Source organism: Syngnathoides biaculeatus, chromosome 11 (genome assembly GCF_019802595.1).
Source record: "Syngnathoides biaculeatus isolate LvHL_M chromosome 11, ASM1980259v1, whole genome shotgun sequence".
NCBI classification, from domain to species: domain Eukaryota; kingdom Metazoa; phylum Chordata; class Actinopteri; order Syngnathiformes; family Syngnathidae; genus Syngnathoides; species Syngnathoides biaculeatus.
In genome coordinates, this window is record NC_084650.1 from 27,278,778 (window position 1) to 27,299,985 (window position 21,208).

At 44.0% G+C, this 21,208-nt stretch overlaps 2 protein-coding genes across 4 annotated transcripts in view; one reads left to right on the forward strand and one right to left on the reverse strand.

Moving 5' to 3' along the window:
• Window positions 1-2,537: 2,537 nt before the first annotated feature.
• On the reverse strand, window positions 2,538-3,104 carry tomm5 (translocase of outer mitochondrial membrane 5 homolog (yeast)). The gene is made up of 2 exons (XM_061834816.1): window positions 2,874-3,104; window positions 2,538-2,771 (listed from the first exon to the last, which is right to left on the reverse strand). The coding sequence occupies exons 1-2, from the start codon at window positions 2,992-2,994 to the stop codon at window positions 2,737-2,739; spliced, it is 156 nt and encodes a 51-aa protein (XP_061690800.1). The 5' UTR covers window positions 2,995-3,104; the 3' UTR covers window positions 2,538-2,736.
• Window positions 3,105-3,988: 884 nt separating this feature from the next.
• The window catches only part of frmpd1b (FERM and PDZ domain containing 1b), a 37,953-nt gene continuing 20,733 nt past the window's right edge, over window positions 3,989-21,208 (forward strand). For 2 of the 3 annotated variants that reach the window (XM_061834961.1, XM_061834964.1), the window contains exons 1-4: window positions 3,989-4,194; window positions 13,318-13,468; window positions 16,520-16,630; window positions 20,625-20,797. In XM_061834961.1, coding sequence (XP_061690945.1) covers window positions 16,524-16,630; window positions 20,625-20,797 — 280 coding nt within the window. In that variant the 5' untranslated portion in view covers window positions 3,989-4,194; window positions 13,318-13,468; window positions 16,520-16,523. Of the gene's footprint in view, window positions 4,195-13,146; window positions 13,469-16,519; window positions 16,631-20,624; window positions 20,798-21,208 lie in introns of those variants that run through there. The other variant, XM_061834962.1, reaches the window with a different exon arrangement.

A 21,208-nucleotide genomic window follows, 5' to 3' on the forward strand; every position in this document is an offset into this window, starting at 1 on the left:
CTCAAAGGTCAAGGCAGTTGTCCATGACTACGAGGCCAACGTAGTGGCGGCGGCAGGAATTTTGGAGGACAGGCGTGGCTGGGCATCTGTGAGATGCTCAGGGCACATGCTGAATTTAGTTGTACAGAGCACACTTGAAAACAAAGACACCATTGCTAATTGTCTGGATTCTGCAAGATGTCTGATTGAACATTTTAATAAAAGTGAAGTGGCCTGTAACAAGCTGAAAGAAAAACAACAAGAAATGGGAATGGCACCGCTAGTGTTGATCCAGGATGTAAGTACTCAGTGGAACAGCACATATCGCATGCTGTCCAGGCTCCTCGGACAAAGATGGCCCGTGACTGCAGCTCTTTCCGATCCTGAACTCAGTATAATATCCAAACAGCACGACCTGGCTCTAAATCCAGAGCAGTGGAGCCTCTGTGAGGAGCTGACTCAGGTCCTCGGTCCATTTGAAGGAGTGACAGAGTTTCTGAGCGGGGAACAATATGTTACACTCTCTGCTCTTCCGGAGCTGGTGCACAACCTCAAGAACTCAACGCTGAGTGCAGGATTTAAAACTGCCTCAGTGAGGGCATTCCAGGCTCAAGTGCCAGACCAGATCACAGAGAGATGGCAAAAACTGTTTTTATTTCAACCGGAAGGTCCTAACACTGTTCTCCTGGCTGCCGCTTTGGATCCGAGGTTTAGAAAACTGAAGTTCTTGCCCACTGAAGATGTGTTTAAGGTCCAATGTACAATCCAATCCATGGCGCTGGCTGACCAAAAGAACACCAGAGAATCAAGTGAAAGCAGAAATGAAATCACCAGTCAATCAAAAGAAGGTTAAGGTACCAAATATGGATCATTGCTCAAAATTTTGCTGGGCTCGTCATCAGACTCCAGCAGCACCCATGACGAGAATGAGGAGGACCAGCTGCGTCTAGGGGTGCAGAGGGAGGTCTTGCAGTATTTTGGAGAACTCTCTCTCCAAGAAGTTGAATCCACTCCCGCGGTGGAAGACAAATCCCATTTAATATCAGAGCTTGGCAAAGCTGGCCAGGTCGCTTTTGGGTATCCCAGCGACATCCACGCCCTCAGAGCGTTAGTTCTGTGCTGCTGGCAACATTGCCTCAAGGCGGAAGGCGTACCTGAGTTCTGAGCGCGTCAATATGTTGGATTTTCTTCATTGTAATCACAAGATCTTGTAATGGCTTGCATTTCCATGAAAATGCATCACGACAAAACACATCCATGGGCTCACCCTGCCTACCTCATGGTGCCTTTTAGAGGTTTGCCAAAATGGCCAGGAACTTTTTTTGTGCGTCAAGTATCCACTTTTTTTTCATTGTATGTCTAATTTTCTATTCCTGTTATTTAAATGTGAATGTTGCGATATGTCATCATTTTTGTTTACTTATTAGAATTGAATTTTACAAGCGCTCCCAATTTTTTAATCCAGTTTTTAAGATTGGTTAATTATGTTTCACTGCCAGCACTCCCGCGGACCTCATGAGGATAAGCGGCTCTGGAAATGGATGCTATACGTTTATTCATACTGTGTATTGAATCCGTTTTTAAACGTTTCATAAACAGAAAAGGAACGTGCCTTCCTTTGATTTTTCTCAATGTAGCACTTGGCCAACAATGTTTCCCAGTTATAGAATTTGATTTTTCGCTTGTTGAATGAACTTGTTTACATCCATCCATCCATTTTCGTAGCCACTTATCCTCACAAGGGTCGCGGAGAGTGCTGGAGCCTATCACAGCTGTCAACAGCCAGGAGGCGGGGTACACCCTGAACTGGTCGCTAGTCAATCGCAGGGCACATGGAGACACATAACAGTCGCGCTCACAATCACACTTAGGGGCAATTTAAAGTCTCCATTTAATTTAATGTTACACGTTTTTGGGATCTGGGAGGAAACCGGAGCGCCCAGAGAAAAATCCACGTAGGCTCGGGGAGAAAATTCAAACTACACACAGGTAGGGTAGTGATTTGAAACTTGGACCTTAGAACTGTGAGGCCAACACTTAACAGCTGATCCAACGTGCTGCCCCAAACTCATCCATCTCTTCATTGTAAGTTAGTCACTATTGATCAATTTTCTGTACCGCTTATCCTCACTCAGGTAGCAGGCGTGCTGTAGTAATCCCAACTAACTGTGGCCGAAGGACTGGGTACACCCTGAACTAGTTGCCTACGGGCAATTTAAAGCGTTGTCAAGTAGCAAACCTTTTGGAATTTGGGAGGAGAGCAGAGTACCCAGAGAAACCAGGACTGCTTGAACACTCATTTTCCACCAGTTTATGCAATTCTGGGTCACAAGCAGGTGGAGCCTATTCAGGCTGGCTATGGGGCAAAAAAGGATGAAAACATCCTGGACTGGTCACCAGAGCACACAAATAACCATTAAATTAGCCACTCGGTGGGAACTGAACCCATGCTAGTTTGCTCAATTACTAAAATAAAATAAAAAGGAAAAGCAAAATACATCACAACACCACTAAACACGTGCTGCACGTCACCTAAAAAGTCAAACATCACATTCGAGCCAATTTATGTCTTCCATTTAATAACAAAATGGAATTTCATAAGTTTACGTGTTGCTAAATGAGCACAAGGTTTTGTCGGCAAAAATCAAGCGATCAACACAATGAAAATAAATGCAAGTGGTGAAGATGGACATCCTCCACACGTCCCACACAGCTTCTGCTATCGGTAATTCTCGGGATAGAAGGAAGACCCCCTTCTCATATACTGTCCAGTTGCTTTAATACATAAGGAGCTGTGAAGATACAAGTAGTGACATTTTTTGATTAGTCAGCAGACCTTGAAATAATGCGACATTATTGAAGACACCGTTCCAATGTCAACTGCGTGAACTCACTGGCTCTCAGGAGAGCGACGTAAATAAGAAAGTTTCGTAAAGATGAGACGACGTCCTGTCGCATTTTCTTCCTCATTTCCTCTGGGTCCATTTTAGGCCCGAGTCCTTCCAGTTTGAACATGATAGCTGAGTTTCGACAGAACTTCTCCGGTTTGCTTTCAACGCGAGCTTGGCCGTTTGAGTAGCGTGTAAAGAAACACGACCCGGAAATAATGACCGGAAGTACTCTGGGCGAATATGGCGTCCAGAGAAGGACAAAACACACGAAAGCATTACAAACGCGATATAAAACAAATTGCGTAACGATAATTGTGACTCAATAGGAATTCCTTTATAGCCGTTGGAGTAGGCATATAGTATAGTATACTATACAAATCCACAAGTCCATAACTACAGATATCAAAAGAATTTGACTGGAAATACGTGTGGCAATATCTAATTGTTATCAAAAACATTAATCAATATTCCTATCCAATCGAACGTGAACATTTTTGAGTAAGTGCAGTACCTTTAAATGTTTCGTATCACCAAATTCTTTAACAATTATTCTTATTGTGGAAACGGTCATAGCAAGGGGACCGCACTAGGAGGCTCTAGAGGAAAACAAACGGCTATACGTACGAGATAAAATGTGCTTTTGGTTTAAGTGAAGGCAGGGACACAAGATGCTATTAATAATTACGATTGATACGTCGCTTGGACAGTCGAATTAATTTTGTGAAATTGTGTTGCACATTCAAGAAGTTTAGTCTCTGGAACATTTGGGTGATGGTACAGTCCTGGCAATGGGCAATTGGGATTTTCACCCAGAAAAAAAGTGTATGTATATAATATGTACAATGCATGTGATCGTATATCACGTAACTATTAAGTATTCGATCATTTTGAGGGATGCACATAGCGTCATCTGTTGTGAACACTCATTCACACGGTAAAACAACATTTTTGAAATAAATACATGAATTGCATTTGTCACTCCTCTGTATTGTGTGACGTATTTCCAGCGATGGCGGTGATGCAGTCACTGTCTGACCTTCAATGGGAGGGGCGGGGGTCCAGTGGGCACACAACTCCCGAAGACAGAGGAGTGAGTGGGGAGAGGGAGGGTCTATTTCGGAGCTCAGGGCCGAGGATTAAACAGAGAAGCAGTCCCGGCACGATGACAGCATCCAGCTCGTAGATAGCAGCCCCCACCTCCACCACCCCATCATCATCATCCTCATGAGGGGCACGCGGCGGATTTTTTCCGGGGAGATAGTCGCTGTTTGCCGTCACATTCTCCGTATCGCCCTGAGTCGTTCCTCCTCTTGAAAACCACGAGGTGAGTGAGCAAATTCCACGGACCCTACGCGCCTCGCTCGCCTTCCTCGCACCTTGCGTCCATTCCCGTCTTCTCCCTTTGAGATCCCTCGGCCAAATCATTCAGTTGACGGGCGACACCCGCGTTCCCCATGTGAGCGAGTCGATGGATGTTTAAATCCGATTAAGAGAGTATACAGTATATTGAATCGACAAAAGGCTGACCCCTTTTCCCTTTGTTTAGCATGCAGATTTGACTGGCCGCTGAATCACAATTTGACCGTAGGGAAAGTGGATGTTTTTTTTTTCTCCTTTCATTTAGACAAGTTAATGAGCACATGTTCACAGGCGAGACATTTTCAGTAAATATCTCAACATGCAGCTATCAGTGAAATTGAGAACCAATACTGAATGTATAGTGAAAGATCAATCCAATATTGTACTGTGATTCATCACGATCCAAGGAGTGTAGTTTGTAACGCTCATATTATGAATGGGCGTAGGCGACTAGCGGTGCCTTGGGATGGTCATCTTTTTTTTTTTTTTCTTCTCAGCAGCCTCCCTCGTCTTTGCGCCAGGCCATGCCATGCATGGCTAACATAACACAACTAGACCGGAACGATACGTTCTTTGGTGCTCCAGAGCTTAAATCCAACACGCAACGTAGTTTGAATGCAATTTCAGGTGGCACCTTCATTGACAAATTGTTGCTCTGGAGACAGTCAGAGGTTCCCACATCGTTGCACCGATTTGCTTTCGTGGGGAATTTACAAACTGAGAACTTTCCATGGGAATGAAGTGGAACATGATGGAGATTTAATGGCAAGGTATCACTTTCAAGCACAAAGATAACGTTTTCATTTTCACATTCAAGGATAAATATAAACATGTTGATAAGCAGGTGGCAGCACGGTGGATCAGCTGGTAAAGCGTTGGCCTCACAGTTCTGAGGACCCGGGTTCGATCCCAGTGGAGTTTGCATGAGCTCCCCGTGCCTGCGTGGGTTTCCTCTGGGTACTCCGGTTTCCTCCCACATCCCAAAAACATGCAACATTAATCGGACACTCTAAATTGCCCCTAGGTGTGATTGCGAGTGCCACTGTTGTCTGTCTCTATGTGCCTGCGATTGGCTGGCAACCAGTTCAGCCTTGTGAGGATATACGGCAATGAAAATGGATGGATGGACGTAAGCAGGTATGCGAAATAAACAGTCTTTCGGTGGCCCAAGGAAAAGTCACTCATGAGGCCATCCACATCCATTGCAAACATTTTGAATATTATCAATTAATTTATGTGACGCTTCTCTTATTTCCTGACTTCAATGAAGTCCTTAAAGTCCTTCTTGAGGATTATTATCTAACGGGTGAATCATCTCAATGCTTGTACTGTTTTGCAATTGAGAATATGAATTGACATTGACTTGCTAACGTTTACCCTATTTCACTCACTCATCCATCCATCCATCCATTTTCTCAGCCGCTTATCCTCACGAGCGTAGCGGGGAGTGCTGGAGCCTATCCGAGCTGTCAATGGGCAATAGGCGGCGTACACCCTGAACTGGTCGTCAGACAATCACAGGGCACATTGATACAAACAGCCGGACTCACAATCACACCTAGGGGTAATTTAGATTGTCCAATTAATGTTGCATGTTTTTTGGGACATGGGGGGAAACTGGAGTGCCCGGAGAAAACCCACGTAGACACGGGGATAACATGCAAACTTCACACAGGTGGGTCCGGGATCGAACCCGGGACCTCAGAACTGTGAGGCTAGTGCATTCCAGCTGAGCCACCATGCCGCCCCCATTTCAATCAAGCTGGCTCGTATCTGAAGCTCGCTTTTAACTAAAATTTTGGGTAGGTAGAAACACAAAGAAAAATAAATGACCAAGTGACAACTTGTACCTCAAAAATGTATAAATTGGTCAACTCATAAGTCAAGGTATCACTGAACATGCATGACGTGGGATTACACTAAAATATAGAAATTCCCCCAACTATACTCAAGATAGCTTCAATGTAGAACATTCCTGGTTTATTCCAGTTTATTCCCATTAAACATTTCCAACTTTGAAAAAAATCCAGAATTTTGCATGACTGTTTGATCTTGTGGTGTGAAAAAGGTAAATGTGCTCGGTACACGTGCATGCTCTAGCACTGCTCGAGTGATTCAGGGATGTTTGTGATCCAATGTGATTGGGCGCGCATGCTCTGAGCTCACGACGCTGCCGGAGAAGATACCGGGACGTCCAGAACTTGCGCATCAGGAAAGTCTTGATGCCTGCCTGCATTAGTCTCCAACCGCTCCATTTTGTCCCAGTTACTGTGGGGCCAGCGTGGGCCGCCATGCTCTCCCTCTCCTCTGCGTGTCTCCAGGGCAGTTGCTGGGCTGTCTTGGGGGCCAAATGATGTTTGGATTAACCCATAGCAGTCTTATTGTTGTCACTCTAGGACGTCAATAGTTGAAATATTTGTCAGCCCATCGTGAAAATAGAGGGCTATAGATGGAGACACTATAAAAACATTTTGTCAAACAGTAGTACTACCCAGCCCACATACTTAACACTTGAACCTATTTAAAAGCAATTAAACAGATTGAAACACAAAAGTAATCCAGTGTAACAATCAAACTGCGCTTATTTCAACAAGTGTTCTGTTTTTCACTCCCAGTTTGACTTTACTGCAAAACAGAAGCAAAAAAAAAAAAAATTGTATCGACACCAAAATGCTCAAACAAACCACGTAATTTGAACGTCTGCTAGTGCTAATATGTAATACAACAGACAGGCTAACAGAATTAGCTTCTACGCTCCAGTAATTATAAACATTCAAACAACTGCTACTTCAGGTCATATGGAGTAGCCCCACATGCAATACGAACATCCAACAATACTCCCAGACGTAGCAGCGATAGGGTCATAAACAACGGAAAAATCATAAGTGAGCGTACACTATGTTGCGGAGAAACAGGGAAACGTGACCTCATTGATGTGACAGCTCTACGGCGATGGCACAGTTGACTGGCAGCAGTGCCACAATCTAGGTCAACTCTATTTAGGAACATATATTACAAAAGGTTATTAAAGTGGAACCGCAAAGACTTTCTCTTTCATTTATAAGCAATGTCCTTTTATTTCAGTATGAATATTGAATATGAACAAGGCAGGCTCAATGACTTGCTATTTTTCCTTTCATTGTTTCTTCTTTATGGCCTGAAAATGTTTATTATGCACACAATAGTGTATTTATGCCGACTTACATAGAAATTTGGGTTACATCACAGCTGCAGGAACAAAAATATTTTAAATAGAGCAACTCCTGTCTTTCTTTATTTTGCCTAAAAGCTAGAGACTCACTAGATTTATTTCACTTGAAGGACCCACTTTTGATATGCAGTTATTGAAATGAGTCTCAGACAAAGACGCGCTCACATCAAGCGGGACGTTCTAAGAGATTAAGATGTCCTCTCTCAGGACCATCGACGGCGACGTGTACCAAAACAGAGTGCGGTATTAATCTTCAAAAGGTTCATTATTTCATAGTGCACTGCCGGGGGTGGGGGTTTAGCACCACCAAGTCACATATGAAAGGGGGAATGAAATGAGTGGGGCATAGTGTGTCCAGGCTTCATAATGCTAATGGAATGAGCTTGAACGGCTGAATAAAGAACAGGAGATGCGATGAGGTCTGGAACACCAGTGACAGGATCATTTTGTTCAGGATTACAAGTTTCCTGTCCATCGGGGGCACCAGTAGCTCGTGGTTTCCTGACTAGACGGTCAAAGGTACAAAACCTTCTGCAGACCAAATTGTGGTGATACTGTAGGCAAATTGGGGGTGGTTGTTGTGATGCTGGTTCTTTCACTGCTACGCCAGTGAGCAAGGCAAAGACCCCCCCCCCCCCCGCCCAAAGTTTGGATGTTTTCCTCGTGCCTGCATGTGGGTTTTCTCTGGGCACTCCCGTTTCCTCCCACATCCCAAAAACATGGATTAATTGCCCCTAGATGTGATTGTGAGTGCGACTGTTGTCTGTCTCCCCGTGCCTTGCGATCAGCTGGCAACCAGTTCAGGGTGTACCCCGCCTCCTGCCCCATGACAGCTGGGTGGGATTGGCTCCAGCGCTCCCACAACCCTTGTGAGGATAAGGGGCTCAGAAAATGGCTGGAAGAAGACCCATTCTTATCTGAAGGGGTTTTCCCTTACCTCTTCATGCTTCCATGCCCTAAATCTGAATTGTGGCACTTGAGAGAAAAAAATAAAATCAGACTTTTTGTCACTTGAATTGTGGAGTGAAAATACAGCCCAACGCGTTCCTCTTCGGCATCATGGAATTGACTTCATATATAATAAAAGGATTCCTTCCACTGAATTTCTTTTGTACCGCTTATCCTGTTCACTTTACCAGCTGAGTTTGAGTTAGTTACTCATACATCATAGTACTCACAGCCATCCAGATACACAACAATGGACAATTTAGAGTGTTTACGTAAACTAAAATGCATCTTTGTGGGGTGTGGGAGGAAGCTGGAGTACCTGGAGAAAATGAACATAAGCACAGGGAAAATGTGGAAATTCCACACAAAAATGTTGCAACCTTTGATTTCTTTTCCTGGCTGCTAATAGCTGTGGCTTCACAGTGGTTTTCAGTTTTGTCTAAATAATAGAACCTCTTCGAGAACATCAGGTGTTCATAAGGGGACAATGATATCGAGCAAATGTCACAGAAAAGCTTCAAGTAACTTTCTGAGGTACTCAAAGCCACAAATGTGAGACGCACAGAAGAAAAGATTGAAATTATTTCTTTCAATTTAGATCTCTTTACAGTATGAATTCTGATGACACATTGAAATCGGGAGCAAGCTGCTGCACTTCACCTCCCTGACTTGAAAAAATTAAGATTAACTACATTAAAATTATGTCTAGGTCTTCTCCCATTTTGTATTAGTCCAAAACAGAATATTTCATTTTGGGTCCTCAGTTCATGAAAACCCAATCTACTCTTAGATTCAAACTGACATTTTTATTATAAAAGCTCACCTCTAATCATTCACAACTCATTTGTCTCTGCAAGCGTGTTGTTTTTTGTCAGCGTGTGACTGAATCAATGCGAGCCGGTCTTTTGCTTACAAACATTGATGTCTGCTCTCCGCTGCTGGTGCTGCTGCTGTATTCAGCACGTGCGTGGGACAGATTTGGGACAAGATATCAATAGCTGCCTTTCCAAAATAAAGCTGCAATTTAGTCAGCGAGGGAGACTTTTCCTCTTGCTCGTCACGTGAAAGCTTCAGAGTATTGTCCGTGCAAGCGGTGTGTTTTTAACAGCAGTGTGTGCAGCCAGCTGACTGAATAATTGAAGCTGGTTATTCAGAAGCAGGAGAGAGTGGAGCATCTGTGAACTGCGTGTGTGTATCGTAGCAGACCGCGAGACTGAACAACAGACTGTTTTGTCAGAGACAGAAAGACTGTGTGGGAAAATGGCCTGCGAGCGGGGGATTGTCTTGGAAGAATGAGACGCAGGCGTTGCAACACAAGGGAATGAGATGGCTGTCGTAACCTCAAACGCATGATGAAGACTGGAGGAGGTCGCAGGGCAGAGTGAGCTGCTGCATGGGAATATTTCCATACGGCAGCAACGGACCATCAGACTCCCAGCAGCTTTTGCTTCTTAAATTTATCGCCGGGATCAATATAATGTGGGATAAGCAAGCGGGGAATTAAAAACAAGAAAAGGGGAGGACAAATAAAAATGCATCCAACGCTAGACTGTATGCAGTCGTTTGCAGAGCTCCACTCAGCCCAAACAATCCTGATTTGGATCGCCAAAAAAACTCTCCACTTTAATAGGTTGCACTCAAGATGGCCGCTGAGTTTTTAAATGTCAGACACAGAGCTTGCAGTACAAAAGGTGTTCTTTCAATAGTGAACAAAAAAAATTCATTTCTTTTTTTTAAATACCACTGTTTCTCAAATATTTCACACAAAGTATGACCTAAAAAATTGCTAATACACTTAACACTGCACTTCAATATAGGAAAATAAAAACACTTTGTAAAATAATATATAATGTATTCCGCACAAGTTAAACATTTATCTAAATAAATGTTACATCCATCCATCCATTTTCTTAGCGGCTTATCCCCACAAGGGTCGCAGGGAGTGCTGGAGCCTATCCCAGTTGTCAACAAGCAGGAAGCGGGGTACACCCTGAACTGGTTGCCAACCAATCGCAGGGCACATAGAGACAAACAGCCACACTCACAATCACACCGAGGGGAAATTTGGAGTGTCCAATTAATGTTGCATGTTTTTGGGATGTGGGAGGAAACCGGAGTGCCTGGAGAAAACCCATGCAGGTGGGCCCGGGATTGAACCCGGGACCTCAGAACTGTGCGGCCAACAGCTGAGCCACCGTGCACGCAAATGTATTGTTTCAAAACGTTAAATACAACTGAACTGTTCTAAACAATTGTGCACATGACTGAAAAAAGTTGAAGCCCATTGTAAGATTCTGCAAAGCAGCCAGTTGCAGGGCACGTGTAGGCAAACATGCATTCACAATCATATTCAAGGACAAATTAGAGCAGGGGTCACAAACTGGTAGCCCGAGAGATGTTATTTTGTGGCCCCACCTTTAATTTGAAAGTTTTCTCTGGGCACTCTGGTTTCCTCCCACATCCCAAAAACATGCAACATTAATTGGACACTCTAAAGTGCCCATAGGTGTGATTGTGAGTGCAACTGTTGTCTGTCTCCATGTGCCCTGCGATTAGCAACCAGTTCAGGGTGTACCCTGCCTCTTGCCCATTGACAGCTGGAATAGGCTCCAGCACTCCTGTGACCCTTGTGAGGATAAGCAGCTAAGAAAATGGATGGATGGATATATTTTAAATTGGACACATGTGCGCCGAGGATGGGGCCCAGCTTCAGCCAGACTCCGCCTCCAGCGGCTCCAAAGTAAATTGAGTTCAAGACCCTGATTTTGAGCCTTCACTCTACCTAACTTGCAGGTTTCGGGAATGTGGGAGGAAACCCCACAAGCACATTGAGAACATGTAAACCCCACGCAGGAAGGCTGCAGCCTAGATCCAAACTCCAAAGGCAGATGTGCTATCCTTATGCCTATAGTAACAGCAGTAAAATGGTTTGAGATTTGCTTTGTTGACGGGAGTCCTTGCCAATTAACCAAATATTTTTTTCGCAGCTCTGACCTTTAAAAAAAATTTTTTTTTTCATTGTCTTTAAGTGTCAAAAGTATTCTCTCTTGATTGACTCTTTGTTGTCGTACTCGAAGAGCTCCAACTGCCAGGGACAAATAACTTTTGTTTTTTGACATACAGTCAAATGTCAATGGTTCTGATTGTTGTGCTGAAAACCAGTCCAAGGCATTCCCTTTACGTCGCTCAGTCAGCTCTTTTTGATTTTTTTTTATATATGTGATCCATGTTTCAGTTGATTTTATACTTTCACTTGCGAGTGGAAACTTGAGATACAAGTGCTGTAAGGTGGCAGAAAAACTCGACTCACTGAACAATAAGCAGCAGTTTGGTGAGTAAATTAAATGTTTAATTCCACTAATATTGACATTTACTGTCAAACTAGATGTAAAATAAGGAATTACTTGTATTTATGACAACAAAACAATGTTGCCCTTGGAATGTCCCTGCTAGCTTAAAGCTAACAAACGCTGGAAAACACTATAGACAATAGCAATGGAAATTTGAATACGAATGGTGAAGCAACACATGTAGACAGACAGAATCCCAAGGCTCACAAGATTTCGTCATTCAGCTAAGTGGCAATTCTTCATTTTTGGCACCACAGTCCTGCTTAACTAACTTCGCAAACAATAGCTGGGATAGCTGTAGGAGGTAATGTACATTGAGAATTTTTTTTTTTTAAATTTGACAAGAACCCAATACTGAATATCAGCGCCATGCCGTCTGTCTGTGTTTGCCCTTAGGAATGCTGCCCTCATCAACATTCTGCACTCCACCTTATGAGCAAACGCCCTCGCAACGCCAGTGTCGTTACTTTTGTTCTTTCTATTCATCCACTGCGCATTTCTTTGCCGCTGCCCTCTTCGGCCTCTTTAAAATCCCCCCACACTACACACCCCCTGCAATATCCTGTCCTTTCTCTCTTTTCTTTTCTTGAACCCACTCTTTCACTATCCCCGTCCCCTTTTCTCAGCCCCCTTTAAAGCCGTCTCCTATTTCCCCGTTTCACCTCTTCAACCCCCATCCGTCTTTCCAGCGTCCCTTGTAGTTTTCGGCACCCGTTGCCTGCCTTGGCAGTGGTTTGTTGAAGAAGGCGGTCAGATGCTGCGCTAGCTGCATTAGCCCCATGCATTATTCATGTACCCTGCAGTCTGTGTTGGTCTTCTGCTGCCTTTTCCCTGGGATACGCGGGCCCCCTCAAAGAGCTCCTTGGATGGAACCGAGGGCTTCTTGGAGGTGTTGGACAGATTGAACTCCCGATTTTTGCTCTGCTCTGCTGACAAAGTTCAACAGAACGTTTAAGTGTAATTTTAGGTGGTTTTGATGTGCGGTTATGCACTGTCTCACTTAACGCTGCAGCCAACGACAAAGCATTCCCCGAATGTTTATTTTCTCCCCAAGCTGGCTCTAGGTTCCAGCCATATCCGCCCATGATATTCACGATGAAAGCTCTTTTATTACTGGCCAAGATTTCTGTCTGCTTGGCAGCCTTTCTATGTGCACGCCGCACTCGGCTGTCCCCTTTAGAGTGTGGCTAGTCGGAACTGTTAACCGAACTGGGCACTATGAAATTTTAATTTCAACAACTGGATGAGGATGGAGGGCCCCATTGCCTGTGGTATAGCAAGAGTGAGTGAGAGAGAGAGAGAGAGAGAGAGAGAGAAAGAGAAGAAGAGCCTTGGGAACCAGAGGAGGGGCCTCTTGAAAAACCACATCCACATAGCCGCTTTGGATTCACATCTGCTTTGCTTGACATACTTTCAAGATTCACCCCGAGAATATCATCTGGAGTACTGGAATATCATTTGTCACGTGCAGATTTGATTACAGATTGTTTTACCCTTCATTTGAATCAGTTTATCATGTGGACATTGATTATCGCGCTTGATGGGTCTCCCTGATAGATTTGCAATCTGCTTGTCACAGGTGGCTACGCCAGACAGGGACCAGCACCGATGGTCTCTAGGGTCTCTCGCCACCTCCTTTCAACCTATCCTGGAAGGGTTGCAGAGCTGATGTCACAGAGGGTGAATGGCCGCTTGCGTTGTGGAGTCCTAAAGAGGCACGCTTCATCACGGTGAGTCACGCCATCTCCCAGTTCCTAGTTTAGCAGGGCACTGCGTTAAGACCTTGGAGATGTCCATCTGGTTTTGATTATTTTGTTGACAGAAGAGACATAGATGCTTGTGTCAGCACTCGTTTGAAAGTTTACCCTATGTTTATAACGACATTTTTTTCTCGATTCTGTTTTCCACGTCAATGGCGAACCAGTTCTGGGTGTAACATTGACACGATTGCGCAAGCAGAATTAAGTCTTAAAGGTCTCATGTTACATTACGAAAAAATATGGTTGTGCTGAGGATGGATATAAAATCCCAGAATGCTGCTGCTCGCAGTCATTGGAGCTAGTAACCTGACTCGGCAAGGTCAAGTTCGTGAGGTTGAGAGAGAGAAAGAGTGAAAATGAAAGTCATGCAGGAACTGCTTCACTTAAAACTACATATAGTAACACTCATACACACACACAGACACTACGTGCACAAATACACACACGAGACAAAATCATTTGTCTGTCTCCGTTCCTTGGCAGTACGTCAACAATCACACTCATCTCCTTGGGCACAGCTGTCAGAGATGGAGCTTCGCTCATCCCTCCTCATCCTCACCAATCAGCCTCAGTACGGATCAGCACGAGGTGCTAAAATGACACTCTGCCCAATGTTGACCCGTGCAGATCGAAGGCCTCTAATCCTCTTAAAGGTCAAACCTACGCTGCCTGCTATAGTATTGCCGCGGGAGGCTCGCCACCACTGGCACACAAACAGCAATTGAGATGAAAATGAAGCCAGGACTGCTCCTTGACACCAATCAGAAATTCTGTCCGGCATATCTTCTGGCTCAGGGGTGTCAAAACTCAATTTTGTCACAGGCACCATTGTAGTTAAGTTTTTTTCCCCTCAGAGGGCCGCTATGACTGTGAAAACATAAAAATATTTGATTGCCTCATATTTACCTCAATTTTTGAACTACTTTTGGAATCAGAAATCAAGGGTAATGGGTTTTTCAATTATTGTTAGTCGTCACGACCCATCGGAACGAAGGTAGGACCCAAATGCAGGATTCGGGAGATCCAAGGTATTTATTTGAAGGTCGGGGATAGGGCAGGCAGTCAGGTGCAGCAGCGGTTGTTGGGACGTCGGGCGAAGAGAGCAGGTGAGCGGGCAGGCAGGAGTTGGTACACAGGAGAACGATCAAAGCAGGCAGAAGTATCAAAGGAGTCAGGCTTACAAGGTTGGTTGGAGAACAGGCGGAGGTTGGTACACACGGGTTGTCGATCAGGGATACGGGAGTGCTAGAACGGGAGATGAACCTCGTCACCGGGTCCTATATATATAGGGGATAATCAGCCCGCATGAGGCGCAGGTGTGTGTCTCCCAATTAGCGCGCCCACGCGGGCAGCCGCACAGCCCGGGCTGGAGTGGCAGGATCATGACATTAATGTTTGGTAACACAAAAATGTTTTGTAATATCTCAACATTATCATTTATGGTGTATAACAGTTTGAAATTTTGGTACAGATTTTCACGAGAGTCATGGAAATTAACATACTAGATTTGCCTTTACGGGCTTGACACCCATGCTCTAACTCCTTTCATCACGTCAACATTGTATCTTTGAGTCAATGTACCAAAAGATGGCGCCAAAGCCAAATTTTCAAATTCGACATGGCTTTGGGCTGGGATAAAAAAAACGTCAGTGTTCATTTTATTTTATTTTATTTTATTTATTTATTTATTTTCAAACAATGGAGGATAGGTTCCGCGTCCGGTGACCTGGGCGATCTGCTTTTTTCCCTTGACAATTGCACCTTGTTGTCTGTGACTCAATGAAATCATTTAGGAAGCGCTTCTAAACGTTTCTTGATCATTCTTTTGATGTTGCGTTGGTTGGTGTGCCAACGTGAATGTTGGACTTTATGTCGTTTGCAATTGTCCATTTCCGTGTAGTTGGGCTGTGTTGATCGGAGTGGGGCTGGCTTGAAGTGAAATTGGAAAACACCGCCCCCAACACACCTGTTAATGTCACGGCACAACGGTTGGGAATGACTGTAACTCATATCAGATAAGACCTGAGATTACAAGCTATTGGTTCTCATGCACATATGGGGCTTGCCATTTGCTGGGCAGATATGCATTTTAAAATGTTCTCACATCGAAATGTTTTCTAAACCAAAACCCAAAATGTACTGTCTGCAAATGCTCACCCTTCTTTCTCACCTTCTGGAAGTCAAATATGTAACCTTTACAGTATGTAAGGCATATATAGCAGGACCAGACCGAAACAATATTTGAGAAAAACAAAAACAGAGAGGAAATTGCATTGCAAACCACGTGAGCAGCGTTTCTCATTTGAAGCTGAAAGACATCATAAAATCTGTTTCAGATCTTCCCAACCACAGAGAGATTTCATTTTGCTGCACGTCCTCGCTATGTAAATGCCTTTAAGCCAGACGTCTGACAACAAATACAGGAGACATCTGAAATCGTGTGTATAAGATTTCATAGAGTATATTTTTAGATGTGAGCTTGCGTGAAACAAAACAAAAAAAAAGCAGTGGGGAACTCCTTTCCACATTAAGGTTATATTATCGGCCTGCTTTGCTTACTTGTGGTTTCGCTGAGGCCTCGGTCAATCATTATGGCCTGACGTGGTGTTTTTAGAACAGCAAAACAGGACTGCACAATCCTTGTTAACATATAGATTGAAGCATGTTTATGAGGTGTTTTTTTTGTTATTTTCTGACACAGCATCTATTTTTCATTATTAAGTTGAATTGAGTCTTCAGGTCAGGGAAACTTTGAGACAGGTGACAGTCCTAACCCAATCCAATTCCTCTCGTCTCCTTCATTTGGTCCTGCACTCCTGACTGTTCGCATATCTGATAAGTCATCACACGCTAGGATGACAATACACACGTCTTAGAAAATCAAAGCGGATGAGATTGTAATTATGGATATTAATCTGCACTGTGATTTCTCTACCAAAGCTGTTTTCTCTGACACGTTTTGTTGTACTTCTGTAGGCTCACCGTCTGAAATGAAACCCTTCCTTATCTGTGTCTCTTTAGATAAATGGAGGAGAAGGAGCGGTGTCGGAGCAGGTCTCCAGCTCGGAGGGCGAGCAGAGTTCAGCAGGTGGTGGGAACCATAATACGTCGCACCCGAGAATCACTGAGCAGGTACAACTCGTGCCAGTCAGGAAAATGTAAAAACACAAGCGTGCTGTTACTCATCTTTCACTGGTAAGCAACATTACTCCCATTTAGGCCGCATAACATTTCTGAAGAAGTGACAAATGTGTCCAGATCTTGTATTGTCATACTCGGCCGAGTAAATCGTAAATGTATAAATTAACTCCCTTGATATCATGTAGTAATGGCTAGGAACCCATTTAGTTAGTAGATCTGATGATAAATACGTCCTATGTTTTTGTCCTATGAATTGATACTAAAAATCAACTATTCTATAATCACATTTAAAAAATGATTGTAAATTAAGCTGTATAATATCGGTAATAATAGAACTGTGTATTGCAGGGGTACCCAGACTTTTTTTTACCCCAAGATCTACTTTGATGATGATGCTCCCAAACCGTTTTAAGGTTAACATTATGTTCCCTGGCGGCACAGTGGAGCAGCTGGTAAAGCGTTGGCCTCACAGTTCTGAGGTCCCAGGTTCAATCCTGGACCCACTTGTGTGGAGTTTGCATGTTCTCCCCGTGCCTGCCTGGGTTTTCTCCGGGCACTCCGGTTTACTCCCACATTCCAAAAACATGCAACATTAATTGGACTCTCTAAATTGCCCCTAGGTGTGATTGTGAATGCGGCTGTTTGTCTCTGTGCCCTGCGATTGGCTGGCAAACAGTTCAGGGTGTACCCTGGCTCCTGCCCATTGACAGTTGTGATAGGCTCCAGCACTCCACGCAACCCTTGTGAGGATAAGTGGCAAAGATGGATGTTATGTTGCCTCGTATATTTAAAATACAGAATTAGGTTTTTATGCACTCTATTATCCCTGCTTTCATTCTGGATCAGGCTGTGCCAAGGTGGAATTTTAAAATGACATACCATCTCATCTTGCACTTTCTACTTTGGCTTCAGACCAGACCTTTCCCACTGAGAAAAGAGAAAATCTCGTCAAGTTTAACCACTTTTTTTTTTATTATTCACATACTCCGACAGTCATTGCATCTTAAAACAACAGTGTTTCTTTTTTAACTTTCTCCATTAATATCGAAAGTAAACATAAGCAGCATGTCTAGCTCGCCTTTGTTCTACGTTGCCCAGACTGTGTTGCTAACTAAGGCAGCGGTGGTGGACCCTGTCTTTATAAAACACATTGATGAGCTGCGTAAGTACTGTAACATTTGTAATTATGAGTGTATGTCTTTAAGAGCAGGGTGTGTAAGGTAAACTAGGAAAAAGAGAGTGTGTTGGAGCAGTGGTCGTTGTAAGAGAAAGTTCCATGTGGTGCCTAAAAGAAATCGGTGGCTTCTTCTTTTCATTTTTTACAGTACATATGTGAATTGTGCCATTGGATGTAATAACCAGTCATCCCTCACTCATTGAATCACATTGCAAATTGCCACAATTTGAATAGCTGTTTGTTATACTTTCAATTTGCATTGGATTATTATTTTTTTCTGCGCAATGCAGAATATCTGCGGAGAGACTGCATCGGCGGTGCACAATTGTGCATGCACGTAGTTTAGAGGGAACATTGACTGACGTCTTTTTTTTTTTTTGGCACGCTGTCCCACTATCGACCAAGACTGCCTCACAATCGTTGATCCCCAGGTGTATAGTAACCTACCGTGCATGTTTTTGGGATGTGGACACCCTGAGAAAACCCACACAGGCACGGGGAGAACATGCAAAAGCCACGCAGGTGATGCCAGATTTGAACCCCGGTCCTGAGAACTGTGAGTCAGATTTGCTAACCAGTCATCCATCGTGCTGCCTGAAAGAAACTAGCAAACTAAATTTAAGAAGCTGACGAGACAACCAGGAATACCCGGACAAGACGTGGCTGGAGTGAGCTGCATGGGTGACACGAATTACTGGGCTGATGAGAACAGGTGGCGAAGGGCATACAAGACATGAACGTCACACAGGAAAACTTGACGAACTATCATCATAAGTAAGTCGACAAAAACACAGATCAGCTCAAAACACCAGGACACACGTCAGATGTTATTTTTAGGCATGATTGTTGAAAGTAACTTGAACAAATAAATCAACTAATTGTTCAGCACTCCTCACCCCTTGGAAGCTGTGTGCGTGCATTAATGAGTGAAAATAGTCACGGTAGGCAAAATACATTTGCAAAATCCTGTCGTCTGTAATGTTTTGGTGTGAAAGGAAGAGCAGAACGCAAGAGTCACCGATGGTGTGGTGATACACATCCGTGACTTTGTTGCGTGCAGCGTGGGATTATTTCCAGCTCAGTGATGGTGTCAATATGTCCCTTGCGATTGACTGGTGACCGGCTCAGTGTGTAGTCCGCCATTCCTCCAAAGTTAGCTAGGATAGGCTCCAGCACTCCCGTGACCCGTTTGAGGATAAGCGGCTGGGAAAATCCATGGAAGCTTGTCAGTCATGTTTGCATACAGATTAATTTTCATCTGCTATACTGCTTAGTCAGCTCATCGTTTTATTCGTTGCATCATTTGTGGCTCTAAATCCCATGAGAAAGAGTTTCGGAATGTGATGTAATAACAGTTTTTTGCTTTTTGTTGTTACCATTTTATTTCAATAAGACTATAAACAGTTTGTGATTTTTAGTGAAATCAGTTCGCCATTGAACATGATTTTGGGATTTTGTGTTGATCTCTTTTTTGATGCAGAATAGTATATTATTGCAATACATTGTATTATACAAACTTGAATGTGTCTTTTGGTTTCTTGGTGTATTTGCCTCATCACCACATCCCAGCGTTCCTGTGCCACCACCGCCAAGTCGAGTCAAGTCTTGTTTTCATGTTTCACGTTTTTTGCCTTGTAGTTATCCGACCCTGCGTTCATGTTTTTGGAACTTCCCTTCCGTCACGTGTTTTTGTGCTTCTGCCTTATCTGTGTATGACCTCTGCCTAGAATTAAACCACCCTTGAAAACCATGTCCTCGCCTCGGAGTCCTGCATTAGTTGTTACCTCATGTCCGGTGCTCATGACAGAATGAGTCACTGTTGGTGTAGTCGTCTGACTTTGGTGTGGGCAGAGTGGGTTCCGTTCCCACTCAATGATAGTGTGAACAGTTGTACGTGTGTAATGTGTGTCGTTGTATGTGCTGTTTGAAGTGTAGGTGTCAGCGGCGATAGGCTCCAGCATGCCTGAATGGGATAAGCGGCATTGAGAATGAACGGATGGATGGACAAACTTTAACTATGTGGTGTTTGATAGCTCAAGCGAGATGATGGTTTTTGATTTCCCGAAAAGCAGCAAGGTTTAAGATTGTGAGAATTCTGCCCATCAGTGATGATACATATCATATTTTAATTTATCAATCAACCATCCATGCATTTTTTCATACCGCTTTTCCTCACTGGGGTTGAAGGTGTGCTGGCGCCTATCTCAGCAGACTCTAGGTGAGAGGCGGGGAGCACCCTGATGTGGTTGCCAACCAATCACAGAGCGCATACTGTGTTGACAAGCAACCATTCACACTCACATTCACACCTACGGGCCCATTGGCAGTCGGAGTCTCAGTTAACGTAGCATCCATTTTTTTGGAATGTGGGAGGAAACCGGAGTACCCAGAAAAATCCCACAAAGGCATGCAGAGGACATGCAAACCCCACACAGGTGAGGCCAGCTTTGAATTCGGGTCCTCAGAACTGTGAGGCAGATGTTGTTGGCCACCGTTCCAAGTCAACTAAATCAACCATTTCCTCTTAATTCTTCATTTTAACAAGAGCTTTTACACAATTCAATGCATCCAACTTTGTGGGAACTGTTTGGAGTACATCCTTTTTTTTTTGTACAGGAATGCACAGAATCTGAGAGCCCTGACCCCAACCCACTAGAACACAGATTATCATTTCAGGCTAAAACAGAACGGCATCTAATAATAGTTCAACTGTCCCCTTAAAGTGTCCCCTTGCGCCCCCTCGAAAGTCTCTGTATGAACTTGTTACAGTCCCCTCATGTGACATCTCACTCCCTTTGACCCCCACAGAGAGCGGTTGCTAGGCGATGGGAGGCCTCAACGTTCCAACAGCTTGTCCAATCAGAATTATCAAGCTAAGCTGTCACTGCAGATCACCAGGGATCCTGTGCTGGACCGAAGTACCGGACATGGATTCACCCTCACCACAAACACACCCCTGCTGGTCAGGGATGTGGCCACAGGTACGTGAGCTTTTACTAAAGAGTCTCAGGCTCACTCTCTCTTTGCACGCTCGGACACGTTGACTCTCTTGGCATTCAGGCTACTGGGCTTGGTGCCAGAAGGCCCGCCTGAGCAACAGTGACACCTGCTCACTCTTTTCAAATTCTATCACTTTTCAGTGGGCCAGCTTTTAGAATCAAAACAAAGAGTTTGTGATGTCCTACTTGTGTCTCGTTCATGGAGTACGGGACGTTAACTGTTGCCCCACAACATCTGAAGACAACAATGCAATACAACATCACGTAGCTGCGGCATCAAAATCATCTGGAGCAGTTCAGAATGAACATTCATCTGATAACCTTACAAAAACATACAAATGTAAATATAATTCATACTCACCAGAAATGCTGGTTATTTGGTGTATTAATGTG

Coding starts and splice junctions, on each gene's coding strand:
- tomm5 (XM_061834816.1), bottom strand. CDS start 2,994: ATGTTCAAACTGGAAGGACTCGGGCCTAAAATGGACCCAGAGGAAATG. Junction 2,772..2,873: donor CGTCGCTCTCCTGAGAGCCA/GTGAGTTCACGC, acceptor GTATCTTCACAG/CTCCTTATGTATTAAAGCAA.